The sequence below is a fragment of the Thunnus albacares genome, chromosome 1 (genome assembly GCF_914725855.1).
Source record: "Thunnus albacares chromosome 1, fThuAlb1.1, whole genome shotgun sequence".
Taxonomy (NCBI): domain Eukaryota; kingdom Metazoa; phylum Chordata; class Actinopteri; order Scombriformes; family Scombridae; genus Thunnus; species Thunnus albacares.
The window spans coordinates 10,130,776-10,150,066 of record NC_058106.1 but is presented as its reverse complement, the minus strand read 5'-3'; the positions used below and the strand labels follow the sequence as shown (position 1 = coordinate 10,150,066).

Genomic DNA, 19,291 nt, shown 5'->3' with positions numbered 1-19,291 from the left:
GGTAAGCCAATCAGAGGCAGAGTAGGGAGGGTCATGACTTCGCCATCCTTGGAAAAAAATACCGTGTTCTGGGCGGGAGTGGGATCTGATGGGGATACTGGGGACAAAAAGATAGGAAGAGGGGGTAAAAGTAGCCAGGAAGGCACTCTTTACTTTATTAAGAGACACATGGTTAGTGGGCAGAAGTGAAGAAATAGGGTAAAATGACACGATGCTATACACTCTTGTACAGTAGGTGGCGGTATGCACCTCAAAGTTGTTTGTGATACGCCAGTAAACCGAGAAGAAGAAGAAGAAGACGACGACGAGGAGGAGGAGGAGGAGGAGAAGGAGGAGGATCACCTGCAGTGAAGTGGGCGGTCAGCAGCAATGTAATTAATCACCCACTCGTTATTCATGTGCAGTGGATTCCATGTATGTGCTGTGGATTTGTTAGTTTACAGGTAAGTCAGCAGTTTCCATATCTGTTTTTTTAATGAACGCAGAACAATGTAACTACTTCAGCTTTATTCTTGGCGAACGACAGATGAACATCTACAGTGGTTGTTTACATACCAGCTAACTCTCTACTTTAGCTAGCTAACTTGAATGACTAGCCCACGCAACTGCGGTAAACCACATTCAGTTCAGTAAACTTTCGGTTCACAATTTCCCTGCTTACGAGGAAGGCAAATGCTTGTCACATCACGTACCTTTTAAGAGCCTGTGTGAAATTCGGCGTGTGTTCAGGACGCACCGACAGTAAGAACAAACTAATTCAGTTAGCTTGTTAATTTGTTCGCTCTGTATTCTGACGTTTTCTCCTCATCAAAAGCTGTCACTGTTGTACAATAAACCGCTTCGTTAAGATCCAAAAATTCGACAAGGTGTGTAGCTACGCTTGTGTGTGTCGTTTATCAAAAAGTATGACAGTAAAACTTTAAGTGACAGACAGACACACTGGTGTAATTTAGAGTAAATGGAAATAATTGACTCGTTTGTTTAATTTGAACAGTGTAATAGAAGAATGATCTGATAGACCACCACCTCTGTTAAAGTGTTCTTGTGTAAGATAATGAATTCTTACTGTCCTTACTGTACTACCTGGACCAAGGTTAACATTATCGTTCTGCAGCTGAACCTGACCTCTGACCTCACTGTGGAAAGACGAACATCAGGCTATTTACTTGAAATCAATTGCATATTGTTGATACATTGCAGCCCAGACCTGCTTGAGAAATTTTGATGCTGTTGTCAGCATGGCTTCGTCCTCCAGCTTTGCCCCTCCAAAACTGGCTGACTTCATCCTCACAGAGCGGCTGGGCAGTGGTACCTATGCTACAGTCTACAAAGCCTACAGGAAGGTGAGATTGTGGAGCTGAAGGCAGAAACATCACATAAGTCAAAAAATAACTGTCATGTCTCATGTTTCTATTCATTAAAGGTGCTGAGTAGTGAAGTTCCTGGTACTTTACTGGACTTTTCTCACTTTACTTAATAAACTATGATATTTCAATGAATGTGAAAGTGATTAGTCATTACTAAAAGTGCTTTCTGCTCTCACAATTTTGTCTGTTGCTTTGCCACATTGAGCATATTTGCACAGACAGACACTGTTTTTCCTTATTATAGTTGTGTAGTCAAAAGTGAAAGTAAAAGATGAAATCAAGTTCCTCTCTGTGATATTGTAGGGGGACAGTCGAGAGGTGGTGGCGGTGAAGGTGGTTGGGAAGAAGACTCTAAACAAAGCGTCTACAGAGAACCTGCTCACAGAGATTGAAATCCTCAAGACTGTACGTCACCCTCATATAGTCCAGCTAAAAGACTTTCTGGTAAGCTCATCTATAGCTTTTAGATCAGTTGTAGCTTATATTAGGGATGTGATTAAGTATTTAACAAAATAGATTTTTCTAGGCCACGGGATATGATGAAACTATGCCCTGTATTTTTAAACAGTGGTGAGCACCAAACCGTGAGTGCCAGGTGTTGAATTAGGGCCATTATATAGGGTGCACAGCAGGAAACTTCTACTCATCCAGTAGAGAAAGTTTTGGAACAAAACAACAGTATCCAATTTGAATCTTTTTTTGTGTGTGTGTGTCTGATTTAATCTCTTCTCCTTGTGTCCTTCATCAGTGGGATACTGAAAACATTTATCTAATCCTGGAATGGTGTTCTGGAGGAGATCTTTCCCGCTTCATCCGCAGTCGCAGGATCTTACCTGAGAAAGTGGCCCAGCGTTTCCTGCAGCAGATAGGTGAGTTATTGCCAGACCTGGTTAAAGCCTGTTTTCAAATATCTTATTGTTGACTTTTACATTGATACTCTTCAGAACAAAACAAGGATTTACAACAGACCAAACTTTAGGAATGGTAGTCATATGGTAGACATGTTTGTGCAATGTACCTCCAGGTTTTGTGGCCAATCTTTTTTAAAAAAAATCACCATGCCAGCTTTGGTTACATGTCAACAACTTCTTTGCATACATTTTCCCCTCTTTATTTAGTATTTATTTTGTGAATTTTGACACTTTTTCAGCTATGTACACCTGTGAATTATTTGGAAAAATTGGTACAAACCCACCGTTTGAGGAAGTTACAGTCAAGGTAGCTACCTATGTCTGGGAAAAGTACAGAAAATGCATTACATTATGATTTTTCTTTTTTAATTATTTTTTCTTATTTTGTATGTATATACCGGTTTGTGTCTGCACAAACAGCCTGTGCCCTCCAGTTTCTTCATGACCGAAACATCTCACACTTGGACTTGAAACCGCAGAATATCCTGCTCAGCGGTTCTGTTCTAAAACTGGCAGGTAATCTCATGCACCCTCACACCAGCAATTAAACACACGCTGATTTACATGTGTCATGACCTGGGTCAAGAGAGACAAAAGAGACACACCATGCCAAAGTTTAACAATAGGGTAATTTATATACAAATTAATTAAATATTTACAATATGCAGTGTGGATGTCAGTATAATCAGTTGTGTAATGTGCATGAGTGATTAGATGTGGGTGTTGTACAGTGCATAAAAGCAAAGTATAACAAAACTAAGGCAACATAACTGAACCAAAATGGGTAACTGGAGGGGAGAGCAGAGAGCTGCAATCAGCAGTTTGCTTATCACTATTTACCCAATTTCTAAACTTCTGGCAATAGGCTTCAGGGATCAGGGATCGTATGCTTTTAATACAGCCGACTTCACCGTATCATAATCCAAATCATCCTCAGCACATACATATACTAAAGCATAAGCATTCTGTCCCAATCTGCCCATTTTTTTGCATCAGCAACACGTTCAAAGAGAGTGGAAAAAGTATCAGGGAATTTGAATTCGGCACCAAAGGCAAATTAGCCACAACATCAATACCACCCAGTGCAGAGCCAACAGAAGCAGAATCCTCTGTACTAACCCCCCCCAGAGAAAGCTTGCCCTCTCTGATTAACTGCAATTTGGACTGTTCTAACCTCATTTTCATTCTTTCAGTGCTCTGCCAAATTTTCTCCATCTCAACTTGCTTTTCCAATCTCTCCAACTGAAGCTGCTTCTCCTTGTTCACCATGTCCACTTTTAACTGTAACTTCTTCTGCTCAAACTGCATGGTCAAAACCTCATTTCTAATCTCTTCCTTACGTTTCTTCTCTGTAACACTAATGCCATAATGGTCAGTTGTTTGCACCAACTGCTCCTTATTACAGCCATTTACAAACACCACCATAAGCTCCTCAAAAAAAGCGACAAAGAAGCCATAATTACAAATTATCGATAGAGATAGTAACGTGTTCACTGCCAGACACATACTTGGGCAAATGACCACCCTAACCAGAGAATTTCTCCCTAACTGATTACCAAAACATACTAACAACTCACCCCTGGTCTTCTTGCAGCTTGCGGCAGGTATTTACGCACTGAAAAACAGTGGACTTGTAAAGTGATCTGCAAGCAGACAACCCCATAAAATCACACAGATATACCTCCGAGACAGTTGTCCAAAAACAACTGACACTAACCACGTCACCACAACACTACAAATGAAACAAACGGATGCTAAGGGGAAACGCCGTCACAGCCTAACAGGGAACTCTTTGTATACAGCATATCAGGACAGTAACATTTACCTTCTGAATGGCACACGACAATCCGACGCCGGGTCAGAAACCAGCACTTCCAAAGAACACATGGTGTATCTCCCAAAAATCAGAAAACAAAGCAAAACCAAAGACCAAATTAGCCCTGGCCACAGAACACACAGCCCAAAAGCCAGCATGCAGCTGGACCAAATCATCTCATCAGCTGTGCAGTCACGCTATGCCCCCTGAGGCACAAAACAAACTTTTTAACTAACCATAATGGACGAGCCCCCATGTGTTATGATTTGTTATGATTGTTTTGATTTCCTGTCAGATTTTGGCTTTGCCCAGTACATGTCACCATGGGATGAGCAGAGTGTCCTGAGAGGCTCTCCTCTTTACATGGCTCCTGAGATGGTGTGCCGACGGCAGTATGACTCCAGGGTGGATCTCTGGTCAGTAGGAGTCATTCTCTATGGTGAGTACTTTGTGTTCAATTTCTTCTGAATGTGGAATACCATTAACATGAATTACACAATGCTTCAGGTGATCTGCTAGGCTTGATCCAAATGTCTGGACTTCCCCTGCACTTGCAGACTCATGGACTTAACAGGTGCATTCCCCTGAAATCCGCCTGAGAACTGTCCAAATCCACAATTTATCAAGTCTGCAAGAGAGTTCACTTTGGGTTCAGACTTCACTAGACTTCACTTATAAGATACCCATAGTTCAAAACAATATGGATGTGATCAATGTAAAAGAAATTGATAATAAGAATACCAATCATAATAACAGTTATAATAAGAATAATAAAAAACAATTCATACCGTAATAGGTTTATTTATTTTTGAAGACATCTGTTTTTGTTTTTTTTGATATGTGAGTTTACTGATGTAAGTAAAGTTTTATTTATGCGGCACTTTTTAAAACACACAGTTACAAAGTGCCTCTCACACATATGCGAAAAATGTAAACGAATAAATAAATAAAGAAAATTGAATTACAATATAAACCACAGTACAATGAGAAACAGAACAAAACAGAACGAACAAAAACATACAACACAGCACAAATAGAAACAGACCAAACTAAAACAAACAAAAACATATGACAGGGATGGAGATTTATAAAAAGCCTGTAAAGATGAGTTTTTAGAAGCAGCTTAAAACAGTCCAAAGATTCAGCAAATTTAACGGATTGGGGGAAGATGATGTAGAGAGTTTATCTTACACAAATTTCTAATGTCAGTAGTGTTAATAACTTTTCAGAAAAATGGAGAGATGAGATGGATTACAGGAATTTGATCCATCACATATGTCCCATCTGACAGCACATCTTAGACTTTGTTTTCATTGTTAAGCACTCTGTAATAACTGCAGATTATCAATTTGTAATAATCTACTCAACATTCTTTGAATGCATATAGAGGCAATGTTTGGGCGAGCACCGTTCGCATCAAAGTCATACGCTGAATTGGAGGAAAAGATCCGGAGTAACCAACCTATTGAGGTAAGTATTAAGCAATAACTGAGTTCCTCATTAGTGAATGTGCTGGACTGAGACAGTCAGCTATCCTGCTAAAAATGTGAATGAGTCACTGCTTGCACTGGTGCTCTAAAACAGAGCCACATTGTGCTACATATTTTAGTGCATGCACGTGTTGTGCAAATGACAAATGTCTTATATGAATAGTGAAAACCTGTGGAAGAGCATAATGAGCTACCCAGTAATTTTCCCAGGAAGTATCAGTGCAGCACTGTTACCAAAGCCAAAGCATGAATTGGAGATTTTCCCCGCTTCATTTGTGAATATTAACTATTAAACCACTAGATGGCATACTTTCACAATATACCCAGTATACTATACTCTTTGGCTACTCAAGGAGGACTGCCAGAGGAGGCACTCAGCTGAAACAAGGACTTGTTCAATAATGACTTATTGAGAAACGCAACATGCAAATATTTTTATAATTGGATGTTTACATATGTCGAACAAGAGTTTCTAGGTACTTGTTTTTAATATGTCAGAGAGAAATAATAACTGATTGTTAGCAATTAAAATAATTGTGTCCTGATTTGCCTGCTGCATACACAAACCACATTTTTATTACCATTGTATTAATTAAAGGAGGTAACTGTGCTTTAAATGATGGAAGGCTTTCAAAACACTGGCATTCTTGTGTCAAACTAATGGATCGCATTAGCATGTGGTCAATTACCCAGGGATTCACGTACAGAGTTTTAAGGTCATCTTTTGATAAAAAGTAGTGATGTGAGACTAGAAGGTCTTTGGCAACAATCTGCTGTCCTTTCCGCTGGATTGTCCTGTGGATTGAGTGCAACATAATAAGGCCGTGTTTTGTGCACCAGCTCCCTCCAGGGGCCAGGGTATCCAAGGACTGCAGGGACCTTCTGTTGCGGCTGCTGGAGAGAAATCCAGATGCCCGGATCACCTTTGCAGAGTTTTTCACCCACCCTTTTGTGGATATGGAGCACATGCCAAGTGTAGAGAGCCTAGGGAAAGCGGTAAGAGAATAAGAAGAAAGGGGGGAATATGTTCTGGCATGTGTGTTTCTACTCTAGGTGTCCATGAATAATGCGTGTGTGATTGACTGAGCATATGTACACATGTGCTTGTCGGGTTAGGGTTAGGGTTAGCCTGCCTCACATGTGCGTTCACATATGACTCTGCACGCATGCATAAGCAATGAAGAGTTGCAGTAGGTCAGCATTTAGTGATGCCAGTTCCTGTTTCCTCTTATCAGAAAGCGCTGGTCCTGCAGGCCGTTCAGAAGGACCAGGAAGGGGAGAGGACTGCCGCTCTGTCTCTTTACTGCAGTGCCCTTGAGCACTTTGTCCCCGCCATTCACTGTAAGAGCAACAACCACTCTCATATCCTGTCTGTGGCTTAAGCCCTTCAACAATGCAGCGCCTTTGTTCCACCACAATAAACCGGCAAAGTAAACTCACTAAATGTAAAACCAAAACATGTCTTCTCTCTGCCCTCCCCAGACGAGACAGACCGACAACGTAAAGATGCCCTCAGGCAGAAGGTAGGCCTGAAAACACTCCCTCCATTCACATTTGGATTGCTCTCTATTTTCAATTGGGTTTTTTTTTTAAACTCCAGTGGCTTTCACTTGGTATGAATTCTCTATGAATACCATATGGTGTGCAAGTAGAACATATGGCGTGGTTGACATGATTAAGTTGAGTCAATGTAAGAGGACTTCCCGCAGGTCAGCCAGTATGTGTCCAGAGCCGAGGAACTGAAAGCCCTGGTGGCCTCAGACAACAGACTGAGCTTTGAGGAGGCCCGGACCTCCAGGGATGTCCTCCGAGGTAAAAAACACAGCTCAGTGTAGAGGTTGGGCCACTGTATGCAGGCATTAGGCCTCTCTGGTCAGGAGCTGTATGACAGAACAACTTGACAATGTGTCATTTTCAGTGTATTTATTTTTTAATATCACTGTCAAGAGTAAAATTCTGTGTTTCATGAATCAGATCATGAAACATCACCTCTAACACTACACAGCAACACACATTAAATATGAAAAGACACCTTTTTGTGTGATCCTTATGTTTATGCTTCACAAAGTCAGAAATCTGTAATTTTAATGGATTTTGTTCTGACATAAAACACTGAGAAGTTTCTTCATATAATCAGGATTCAGTAGATTTGTTCACCCATAACCATTATCCCTGCTATAGGTACATACCGTATGTAAAGTTGCATATGAATAAAAACACTGTATACAAGAAGGCAGATATTTCTGCCTTGAATATTGTAGATGTGTAAATGTTTATAAGTTACTAGTAATAAACAATAATTATGCTATTCTTTAACCCTCTATGGCATGGTGTTGCCCTCAGTCAACAAACCACATTTATGGAACTCACACCGTCCCTATACATTTTTTTAATTAAAAAAAAACCTTTTGTCTGGGGCTGGACGCAAAGTCACATGTGACACAGTGCCACCAATTGATATGATCACTCATCAATTGTTGGCACACTCACTTTTTTAACATGTTTAAATTCAAATAACTTTATATTTAAAAAAAAAAAATACATATATAAATAAAGAAATATATATATATATATATATATATATATTTCATGCATGCATGAGTATGTAAAGAAGTATATGTGATTGTTTGTTTTTATTTACATACTAAAACAGTTTTCATTCATTGCCTCAGGGAAACATTGTACATTTAGACCACTCTTGTTAGGACAATATTATGCATGAAGATGTGCTGGGATACATATTTATCACCATAGTCAGTTACTTTACTATCTACTAAGTGGATCCCAGAATTAGGTTTTAGACACAGTTAGGAGGTCAGGGGTCAGGCAGTAGAATAATGGTAAATGGTAAATGGCTGCTTATATAGTACTTGTATCTGAAGTGCTTTACAATGTTTCTGCTGCTCACTCACCCATTCACACACACACACTCACACAAGGCAGCAAGCTACCACGCAGGGTGCAACCATCAGGAGCATTTTGGGGTTCCATATTTTGCCCAAGGACACTTTGACATGCGGACAGGAGGTGGAAAACCCTTCTGATTAGTGAATGACCCACTCTTCCTCCTGAGCCACAGCTGCCCCGAGCAGAGTGTGTGTGTGTGTGCGCACATGCATACTGCGCATGTGTGTTGATAATGACACTGAGTCTGTGGATGAAGATGTTGATGATGCCACGATGCCAACACACACCCTTTCACAAATACTGACACACACAGGCTACCCCTCCATACACACACATGTTTGTTTGATGTTTTGACATTAAAGTTTCATATTATGATTTATTGAAACCATTTTTGGCTGATGTTTGTCAAAATGCTTGTTGTTTCCCTTCATTCCACTTATCATTTGTATTATAGAAAACCTTTGTGTTTCAGTATCCTCAGTGTTTCAGCACATTGTTGCGAGCTGATATCTGGTAGGCTGGGGGGGACAAATTTAATTAAAAAACAAAAAGTTTCCCCAAGAAATAAAAATTCATGCCACAGAGGGTTAATAAAACCCCTTTTTTCTCCTGCCCTAGAGGTGAGGGTCAAAGTGGCTGCCCTGGGTGTGATACAGATGTGCTCAACTATCCTGTCACATATAATGACATCTTTAAAAAATCAGTGTATCTCAGGTCCGTAATGCTGGAATTTTAAGATACTGCTAGGGAGATGTCTATCACACAGTTCTGCATATTTTCAATGTTTATTGTGCATTTAGATTGATATAGTAGTACTCAAAGTAGTCCTCTCCTTTTCCCTCTACTACAGAAATGTCTCGAGACCAACCACGACTGCTGGCTGCTCTGGAGATAGCCTCTACTGCCATTGCTAAGGTTAGATCGGGCTGCTGCTGGAAGCTGCTGTGACAGGGAGACACACAAAGGCTGGGTGAACAAAACAACAAAACTAGCAGGATACTTACCCACCGCTCTTAAATAGATCACTTTCCAAACCACAACTGTTATGATCATTGGTGAACCAAAAACATTTATTTTGCGGTTTTGCTTGTCTGACGTCATGTTAGTCATGCAAACTTTAACATATTTGTGGCCTTTGTGCTGTTAACAGACAAAACATTTTAAGAGTGAACAAGCATTGATTAACAAATATTGCAATGCTAACAGATTTAGTATAATAAATGAGTGTAATTATGCAAGTCCCAGAATGGCTCAAGTGTTGTGGTAGTCAGATGTAAAACAATGTGTTGCCTTGCTGTCAACCTTCCATTACAGGAGGAGAGCGGACTGGATGATCACGAGGCCCTGGATGTGTACCAACAGTGCTTAGGAGAACTCCTGTTGGCACTAGCAGGTAGACAAACTCCTTTCTTTCCATACAAAACGGAATATATACAATTATCCTTTATACAGTTATCCTGCTCTGTCCTTTGCTCAAGGGCACCTTGGCAGTAGATTGTAAATGAGGAAGAAATTTGAAACCATTTTATAGTACCGCATACTTCAGATGGTAGCGGCTGTGTGTGTGTGTGTGTGCACATTTGTTATTAAAGAAACGGAGTAACAGATACTTTGAAGAAACTTCTTTTTGAAAGACAGATGGGTGTAAAAGCCACGTAAAGTGATGTAGAGAGTGCGTACAAACGAACAGACTAGGAGAGAAATTCATTAAGAGTTGAGAATAGAGCCAGAAACTGAGACACGTCCAGAGATTTCTCGATAGAGAAAATGAAAAACTTCAGGAGGGAGAGACATTATAGATACAGTGTAACTATACTTGACTAGAAAGAGAGACACAGACTCTTAATAGTCAGAGAGAATCTTGGAGAGAGATGAATATTAAAACACTCACACAGAAAGTCTCAGTGAGATGGAAAATAACTCGGATAAAGTGATTTCGAAAGAGTGAAAGACAAACTGTCAGAGAGAGGGACACTTAATAAGCGACAGACAAACAGACAGAAGAACTACAGAAGAGACTCCAGTAACTCCGTCTGTGGCCTGGCGTTCCATTAGGCCGGGCTCATGAGCTCATCTGGGAGATCAGCCTAATGGAAGAGGTGGGATAGAGTGATCCAGATGTGGCTTTGAGCCGGGATGAGACCCGGTGCCAGCACCCTGTGTGTGGTATGAGAACCCTGCCATCTGCTTCCCATTCAGACAGCACACTTTACTTCTTTGTGTTATTACACACACTCTGGAAACAAAATAAAACTATTGTCTCTCTAATAGACGAGAGCTCTAATCCAGCCAGTGCTATCTAGTGTTCTAGTTTGAAAAACTGATACTTTTAAAATAGAGTGCTTTTAGTTTTAGCTGGTTTCTTCTTTTAAAAAAAAAAAATTACAAATATTCAGTGTTTCTCTCTTCATTTCTGATTGAATCTTTATTCATCAGAGCGAAACCTAAACGCCTCTTTTAGGTGGTTTAGCAGCTCTTTATGGTGGATGACTGACCACATTGACCCTACGCTGCACCAGGAGTCTTTGTAAGGTTTTGACCTGTGGCTGAAGAAATACTTAACAAAAACACAGCTGAGCAATTAAATGGATATGCAAGTTTTTATTGGATGCGTTACACAGAACCATCATCTTGTCAGTGGATCCGTAACATATGATATACTGGTCCAACCAATCTCATGCCATCCTAGCCAGCCTCTCTCAACAGTGCCTGGGAGCCTCGATGTGGGGAGAAAACATTGGTTCTTTGTTTGGCTAAGAGCTCTTTGTTGCACAGCTTCCCAACATGCCTCGCCACCAGAGAGCCCTCCTCCTCCTCCTCCTCCTCCTCCTCCCCTCTCTCGGCACTCGCTGTCACTCTCCCCCTCCAGGATGACTGACTGTGAAAACACTGGCCTACATTAGAACAGTCTACACACTAGCGAAATCCAATCTAGTAGTTGACCTCTTCTTGAACAAACAAAGTGATTAGGTAGCGGACTCTCTCTCTTCCCTTCCTCTACTCATTATTCTCTGTATCTTTTCTCTCTCTCTCTCTCTCTCTCTCTCTCTCTCTCTCTTTCTCGGTGAACCAGCCGAGCCCCAGGGCCGCAGGAGGGAGCTGCTCCACAGCGAGGTAAGTCGGCTCGGTGGGACTTCTGGTTGACTGCTCATGGTAGAAACGACTATATATGTCACCTCCATCGAGCCCCCGGCTGATCACCTAATCGCTCAATCACGTGTCCCATGAGCCTCCTTCCTATAGTCACATGTGCATGTTTTCTGTGGTGAAACCCATATAACGTAATCCATCATCTATATTACTTTTTCATACACATAGATCACTGTCCACTTTATAATTGGATACTTAAAGCGGCTATAATACATGTTTTATACCAACGATGGATCACTTGACTTGTATGTTAAAGGAGTCACACGTTGTGAGAGGTTTGTTGACCCCCAACTTAACTGTTCTGGTTTGCTCTTATCAATGTAGTTTTTGGACCCAGCACGCAGCTTTTTCAGCAAACAAGCTCTGATAAACCAACTGTATGCTACCTGCCTGGAACTAAACGGATGACAAACAAAATCAGCGACTAGCTGCTGAACAAAGAGTGTAATACTGGAACATTTAGCAGTCAGATATTTCTCTCTGGAGTTGTTTAAGACTAAAAACAGATCTAGAAGGAGAGTGAATATTGATCATTCATTATGTAGCCAGAAATGTAACTGCCAAAAAATGCAAATGCTGCTATGTGTCTGTTAGATGTGAAAATAGGCAACTGTTTGCAACTTTAATTGCCATGTCATTAACAGAGTTGTCTTAGTTGAATTAAAGTTGTTATTGAAGTTAACAGACACATGTATCTTCAGAGAAAAAACTAGTATGCGATCCCCATTACAAAACACATTTTTGGTTTTGACAGCAAAATGTTTTTTGTGTTCAAATCAATGTATAAATTGTAGTAGTTCTCCTTTTATTGCACTAATCAGATGTTTCCTGTAGGCGACATACATCCTTTTAGGCACCAACCCGAACGTACTGGAATAAACCCTAAATTTTGATGGTCCAGTAAATTTGCTGGCTGTAACTTTAAAGAATCAAGACCCTGAATACTAGCATTGATATTGTAGTTCGACAAACACATGCAAAGGCTTTTGTGCAGGTCTGCCATTAATACTCAGAGCGCTTTTGTTTTTGTGCATTGTTTAGTCAGCAACTGAGCCAACAACAGACAACAGTATTTCACAACCCAAACGGGGGGAAGCGGGTTCGAGTGGGCCTCATAGACCTCCCTATTTGAAGTTTTATGGGTGCTTGTCTTAAGTAAATTCAGATGCGGCTGTAATAATCTAACGCAGCATTAGGGAGGCAGGGGTGGGGGATTAGATGGAAAGCATGTGTGTATGTGAGAACCCAAAAGAGGCACATGCTGCCATGACTGGCCTCCATGTGCGTTCATATCTACTGTAGAGCACACTTTAGCCTTTCCAAAGCTGTAATTCTATATCCTGACTTCTCATATGGGATCTGTCCAGTGTTGATGTAGTATCATGGCTAAACAGATGTAGGTCCTGTTGTCCTGTGGCCTGTGTTTCCGTACACGTACAGTGAAACTCACGTCAACAAGTTATCAATATGTCACATGTACCATCCTCACCCGTGCAGATTTCTTCCACATTGATTGTACTCAGTGATTAAAGGGATTGTGATTAAAGCACTGTGGCTACGTAAGGTTGGGGTCAGGGCGGGATACTAAAAACCTGTGGTCACAATCATTATTTACCGCAACAGATTGGTGTTTTTAAGGGACATTATAGAAGCCATCAGTTTAGGTCTCATTATGACCCCACAAATGTTACTGCTGTAATACCCTCGCTTTATCCTGTTAATAGTAGTAACTCAACCAGGTATGAGGTGCAGCCAAGAACCTTGATGATCCTAAGAGGACTGATTACCACATTAAAGAGTACCCTCAAGCATATGATGACAGAAGTTAGTACTTGCACATGTCTACCATATGAAATGTTTTCTTAAAGGGCTTCTCTTAGCATTGCACTTCCATAAAGTTGGAGGTCTGGTATATACACACGTCAAACTTGACGTCCTCAGTTTGAAATACAGGGTTATAAATTTGTAGTCTCCGAACCCTAGCTGTCACTTGAATCGTTTTCTCAGAGTTGACAAAGCTCCCTCCAGGGGCACAGAAGATATCATACAGCTGTTTTCACAGACTGAATAGTACTAGTGATGACTAGTGAACTAATCTTCATGTGTAAAATTGGCCCCTTCAAAATAAAAACAAAAAACAGAAAGAGCAAGAAGCAGATCACCAGAGATGACACCATTCACCGCATTTTACTGTAAACATGCGCAGCCCAGAAAATGCATCTGGTAATTGAAAGTTAAAGAGATAAATTTGGAGAATGTTAATCACTTCATGATTATATACCAGAGCTTCTGAAAGTAAAACGAATATCAATACCGGTATACTGTTAAACTACAAAGTGTTTGTGATGTGAACATTTTTAAAATCAGATTTTTGTATTCTGTATGAATATGTTTCTAAAACAATCATATTCACCATTTTAAATGTCTAGTTTTGTTTAAAATAAAAACTAAATGTAATCATCCCACTTCACATCAGTTCAAGAACCTTTATTGGTACTTATGTTGTCAAAGCATGAGGAGAAAACATATTGCTAATACATATGAAAACAGGAGGAAACACATGCATTGAAAGTGTAAATTGTAATTAAACCAGTTCATAGGAATTTTATTTCTATCACCAGATTAAAAGCCTCATGTCCAGAGCTGAATACCTCAAAAAGCATATCAAGGTAAGCATGCATTCCTTTCAAGTATTCAGCTGAAGGATACACATCTTCTGTCTGCATGAGTAAATTTGCCATTGAGAACACAGAATATATTTTATTTCAAAAACTTCTCTTTGGGTAGAACTTAAAACATTAAAGTCTGTGTAAAGCAATAATAAATATGTGTTCTGACCACACAGAAAAATGTGGAATTAACCACCCAGCCAAATTTGAATGATAGAAAAAAAATGCCAAGAATATAAAATTTGATTTCAAAATCGTGAAAAAATAAGCGGTATTTTCTGCTCTGAAACGCTGTTGGCGTGTCTGTTGAAGGTGCTGAATGCACGACCGAACTGAACAGCCTTGCTGATGCCGAACTCCCTTATAATAAATACACAATTAAAAAGTGTGAAGGGTGAAGTGCTGCCCAGCAAATGCTCTCCCTCTGGCTGGGGACCTCCCATCCAAACAGCCGGTGCTGAAGCTGAAGCTGAAGCTGCTTTAACACTGATTCTACTCATCAAGGGACGCTTCAGCTGGGTTTGAAATAACTCCATGAGCGCTACCATTGACCGAAAATGGCCCCATTCACCAGTAACAGTGGATTATCCGTGAATCCCAGTTGTCTCCGATGAAAGTTTATAAAACTACCCTAGTTAGCAAACTGTAGGCTGTAGTTAGAGTGCTCTGCACATACTCATAGAAGTCATGGATGTATTATAAGATCTGGATACTTGACCCTAAGGTGGTCCCTATTCAGTCCAGTAAGAGTTGCTTGCCTGATGCATAGGCCAAGAAAGTTTCTAGCTTCCAGGTTTACTTCTGGGGGTATGTGGCCCACTGAATGTGCGCAGTGGTGTTTCTCCCACTGGCCAAACCCGTGAGTTTCTGCTCAGCTCATAGACTTTGCATTGTGATGACGTCAAGGAATTTTAAATTGCTTTTCTCAGCTCGAGGAAAGTTTTACAAACCTCCATAGATCAAAAGTTCATAGTAGACAGAATCAATTGACCTTGTTTGCAGTTTGAAGTGTCCTGTCAACAGTTTTACAGACGTCTCTTTTACACTACCCACTGAGAAAAATTGGAAGTCAGGCTGAGCGGTGACGCTGTATCCAGTTATTATACATCCATGATAGAACTGGTGTTACATTCAGGTAACTACTATTTTTTTAATATTGTTAGGGGAGGGGTCATGCTATGTATGGCTCCAGTGTGTCATCGAGCCATGATTTCAGGCCCGCCCACAAAATCCTGAACACAAAAATGGTGAAAAACAGTTTAATGGTGTAACTCCAAAGTTAGTTCACTGCTACATAGTTCACATGTTTTCAGCAATTATTTTCTAACATGTATAATGTGTTTAAATAATGATGAAGGTAGTTATATCACCTTTCAGTCCTTATATCTGTGTTTATCTGTACTTGTTTTTTTTGTTGTTTGCTTATTAGTTTTGGATGATTACTGGTATGTGTTTATTTTTCAGATGCAGGAGACTCAGAGGGATGTGACTCTGGATCGAGAGCCTCTTGCAGACACTGTTAGAAGCTGTGAGTTTCCCCTTCGTGTTGTATAAACTGTCCCTCTGGTCATGAGAGTGTGTTTTGTAGAACCTTGCAGCCGTGCTGATAAGTGACTATATGGAGGTTTTGTTTGGGGGGGGGTGGGGCGAGTTAAGTTAGGAATGGCCGCCTTAAGTTGTAATGAAATGTCTTCACAGTGAAGGTTTTTCCACTAGTAAAATATGAGCCATTCTCTTGCTGTGCTGGCCACCCCGCAGGACTGTCTGGCTCTTTGATTTCATTTCAGTGCAGCCTTGGGCCGCTCTGTCCTCTGCCCTGTTGTAAAGCCTTCCTTGTGAAAATGAAACTCTGTGCTAGCAAAGAGCAACTCTCCTAACACACAGACATGTCAACTGGCCATTTATATGTTTTAAGAATCAGTGTATATTCAATTTATACTGAATCTAAACAATGTAATGTTTACATAAAAAAAAACAGTATTGTTAATGTTAAATTGCGTTTAATTATTGGAACTTTCCTAACTATACACTATATGTTCTTACTACTAAACCATATAAAAAGCTGTGTGTTATTAATATAAGTTACATTTTAATATACTTAAAATGACCTTGCTGCAACCTATATACACATACTCTAATTCCCAGTATTTTCTGGTCGCTGCTCCTAGATGGATAGTGGATACCTAAAGCCTAGACAATATCCTGTTCTCAGCGAGAAATTCCTGGAGAATTATGGATTAAAAAAAACGGGGATGGGGGAAGTGCACCATTGACTCTAGAGGCTGCTCGAGTTTCATGAAGAACGTGGTTTCCTATTCTGCTGCTGTTATTTTAATAAAACCACACCACGGTCAGCCATACTAGCTGGCACTGATCCAACAGCAGCTGCACAAGAGGGTCGCAGAAACGCCCAAGTCTGTCTGGTGACCTTAGACTACACCAAAACAAGTTTTGCTAAGAACCATGACACTGTAACTCTGAGACAATTTACATTTTAGGCATTAAGCTGCAGGCAGTGTTTCAGTGTCCTACTTACAAAATGACCCCCCCCCCTAAGCACTGACCCCTCACAGACTTAAATTGACATCACCTGCATCATCAGCATAGCAGGCCTGAATGCAAGAGGGCGCAAGAGCTCAAATTTCTAGGCAGCAGTATTTCTGTGGCAGGTAACATGTGATGCTCATACTTTACATGCACTGTAAATGGTATAAATACTGCAAGTTTCAGTTTATGTAGCAACGACTATAAACAAATGTCAGTTGAGGGCCCACTTCCCTTTTATATGTATTTCATATTAGAGTGATTGGGAAACAGTGATCGTCATTTTTCACCATTTTTGGACATTTTATAGCCCAAATGACTAATCGATTAATAGAGAAAATAATCAACAGTTGCATCCCTATTTTATATTATTATGGTGAGCATATATCAATGGAACATAGAAAAGATTAAGGTATAGTGGTAGTTGACAATTGTTCTCTTACTCTCATTATTGCAATAACTCACAGTGAACAAAGGGGGGAGTCCATGTATACTGCATGCTTTTGGATAAGACTTAGCAGGATGCCAATAAAGAAACGTTTATTATGTTGGAAGATGGAAAAGTTGTACATCAAAATAAGGAAGGTTTACGTTTTTATATGAAGTTCTTTAAAATATGAATTTATGTCCATATATTCACATCACTGAAATAATTAAGTTCTCTTCTTTGAGTTTTAAAAAGTATCATGGGAAATGTCACATGGACAAAAAAAATGTAAATTCCAACACTGTGTGACACTGTTTTTGGTTACTGTACCATGGAGTTGTCTCAACTTTATTATTTAATACATTATGTACAGTATATTATAATTGTATTCCTCAAAGACTGAAAGCCAACCGACATCAATCATTTCTGTCTTCTCAGCCTGCTGTTTGCAGTAAGCTTGACGGCTACCATGGTAACCAGCTGGAACGCCCCACAGAGCATGTCTGTTCGTACACAGAGCCAAACCTCCACCTGACCAGGTTTCTGCCCGGGCCAAATCAAACCTGCATCACACCTCACCCTAACCAACTAAACACACTGTCCGGGTGGGAAACTACTGTTGCCAGCCAAATGTGGCCAATGTTTTGGTTGTTGCTGGAAAGTTTTTCTATCAGATAATTTGGCAGGTAGACGACTTGTGTTTATTAGGATTGAGGGGGAAAAAAAATATCGGCTGGTAAAATACTCAAGAGTTGCTTTTGAAATTTTGGATTTGCACACCAGCAAATGTGAAAATGAGTTCCCTGCTCTTTACACTGTGTTGTTGCACTGCTTAGCCTCAAATCCCTCCTCCTGACACACCATTGATATGTAAATGCTGGACAGCTTGTATGACAATACCACACTGTCATGGTAAACGAGTTAAACCGAGACTTTTGCATTTTGTTTTAGCCCAGGACATTCTGAAGTATTTGCAGCACACCCAAAAACTGTGAAAACATGAAAATAGACTGAAATGGGAACGGTGACGTGAAGATGTTTCCCGCAATTTTGAACTGTAGTATTAAGTACATTATATTGAGGCTTCTGCAAACATGCAGATACTCCCTCACCCCTCCTTCCCCACTGCCTTTACTGTGGGTCAACCACAGGCTCACCATGCTCTCTCCACTGATGGAGCCCTCTCCACCACTATGAGGGGAAAACTGGAGAGGTGCGGCCTCTGCCTTATTTACACTAGACTTGCATTTTCTTAGGTTTGGCACTGGCCGAGTATTTGAGGGATACAGTGAGTTGTGGCGCTCAAGCAAAGCCTTCATAACTAGGCCTCTGTGAAACGGTAAAAAGCTTAACAGCCGGTGGCAGGCTGATAATCCTCGCTGTTGTAGGTCTTCGCAGACTGTTTTGATTTCAAACAGGTAAAGTGCTTGAATATTCCGAGAGCTTTAATTTTAAGGCAACTAGAGAAAATACCTGAAATAGGAGTCAAGGGAGAAAAGTATAAATATGTCTGCTGGAAAGAGTTCCACACTGCTGTGTTGTTTTATTTTTTATTGGAATGTTTATACAGCTGTGATTTTATAATGTACTGTATTTATTAAATGAAACACTCAGTAAAAAAATAAAATCTCTGAAGTCAATCTAGTCTGTAACTTCTTCAGACATTTTGTCAACAGCGTAAGGCAAGCGCTCGTCTTTGTCCAGAACCTATGGAAAGATTTATGTGCCGTCGTGGGAGCTACGCTGCTGGTCCCTGGCCATCGTCATCATCTGGAAGGCCGCTCTGCAGAAACAGCTGGCTCATGTCCACAAAGGGCGGAGAGAGGAAGGCAGGCAGGGGAAAGTAAGGACATTTGATAATTATATGATTCATATGGAAGTTTGGGAAACTATGAAAACTGAATTTGAAAATCTCCAGATCTCGAAAACTATGGGAATTACACAAAGTATATTATCTTATTTCCTTGTATTGCCCACAGCTTCCCTGCTATGCATGATAGACCCAGCTCT

The 19,291-nt window shown here is 40.4% G+C and overlaps 1 protein-coding gene across 1 annotated transcript in view; it reads left to right on the top strand.

The window, feature by feature from the left end:
* The first annotated feature begins 108 nt into the window (after positions 1 to 108).
* Positions 109 to 19,291, top strand: part of ulk3 (unc-51 like kinase 3) — a 34,908-nt gene continuing 15,725 nt past the window's right edge. The window contains exons 1-17 of the mRNA XM_044373643.1: positions 109 to 443; positions 1,201 to 1,343; positions 1,671 to 1,811; positions 2,116 to 2,236; positions 2,699 to 2,794; positions 4,390 to 4,533; positions 5,482 to 5,564; positions 6,425 to 6,580; positions 6,820 to 6,925; positions 7,067 to 7,107; positions 7,294 to 7,396; positions 9,342 to 9,406; positions 9,806 to 9,884; positions 11,565 to 11,605; positions 14,263 to 14,310; positions 15,775 to 15,838; positions 17,720 to 19,124. Of these exons, the coding sequence (XP_044229578.1) occupies positions 1,239 to 1,343; positions 1,671 to 1,811; positions 2,116 to 2,236; positions 2,699 to 2,794; positions 4,390 to 4,533; positions 5,482 to 5,564; positions 6,425 to 6,580; positions 6,820 to 6,925; positions 7,067 to 7,107; positions 7,294 to 7,396; positions 9,342 to 9,406; positions 9,806 to 9,884; positions 11,565 to 11,605; positions 14,263 to 14,310; positions 15,775 to 15,838; positions 17,720 to 17,736 (1,410 nt within the window). The 5' untranslated portion in view covers positions 109 to 443; positions 1,201 to 1,238 and the 3' untranslated portion in view covers positions 17,737 to 19,124. The remainder of the gene's footprint in view (positions 444 to 1,200; positions 1,344 to 1,670; positions 1,812 to 2,115; positions 2,237 to 2,698; positions 2,795 to 4,389; positions 4,534 to 5,481; positions 5,565 to 6,424; positions 6,581 to 6,819; positions 6,926 to 7,066; positions 7,108 to 7,293; positions 7,397 to 9,341; positions 9,407 to 9,805; positions 9,885 to 11,564; positions 11,606 to 14,262; positions 14,311 to 15,774; positions 15,839 to 17,719; positions 19,125 to 19,291) is intronic.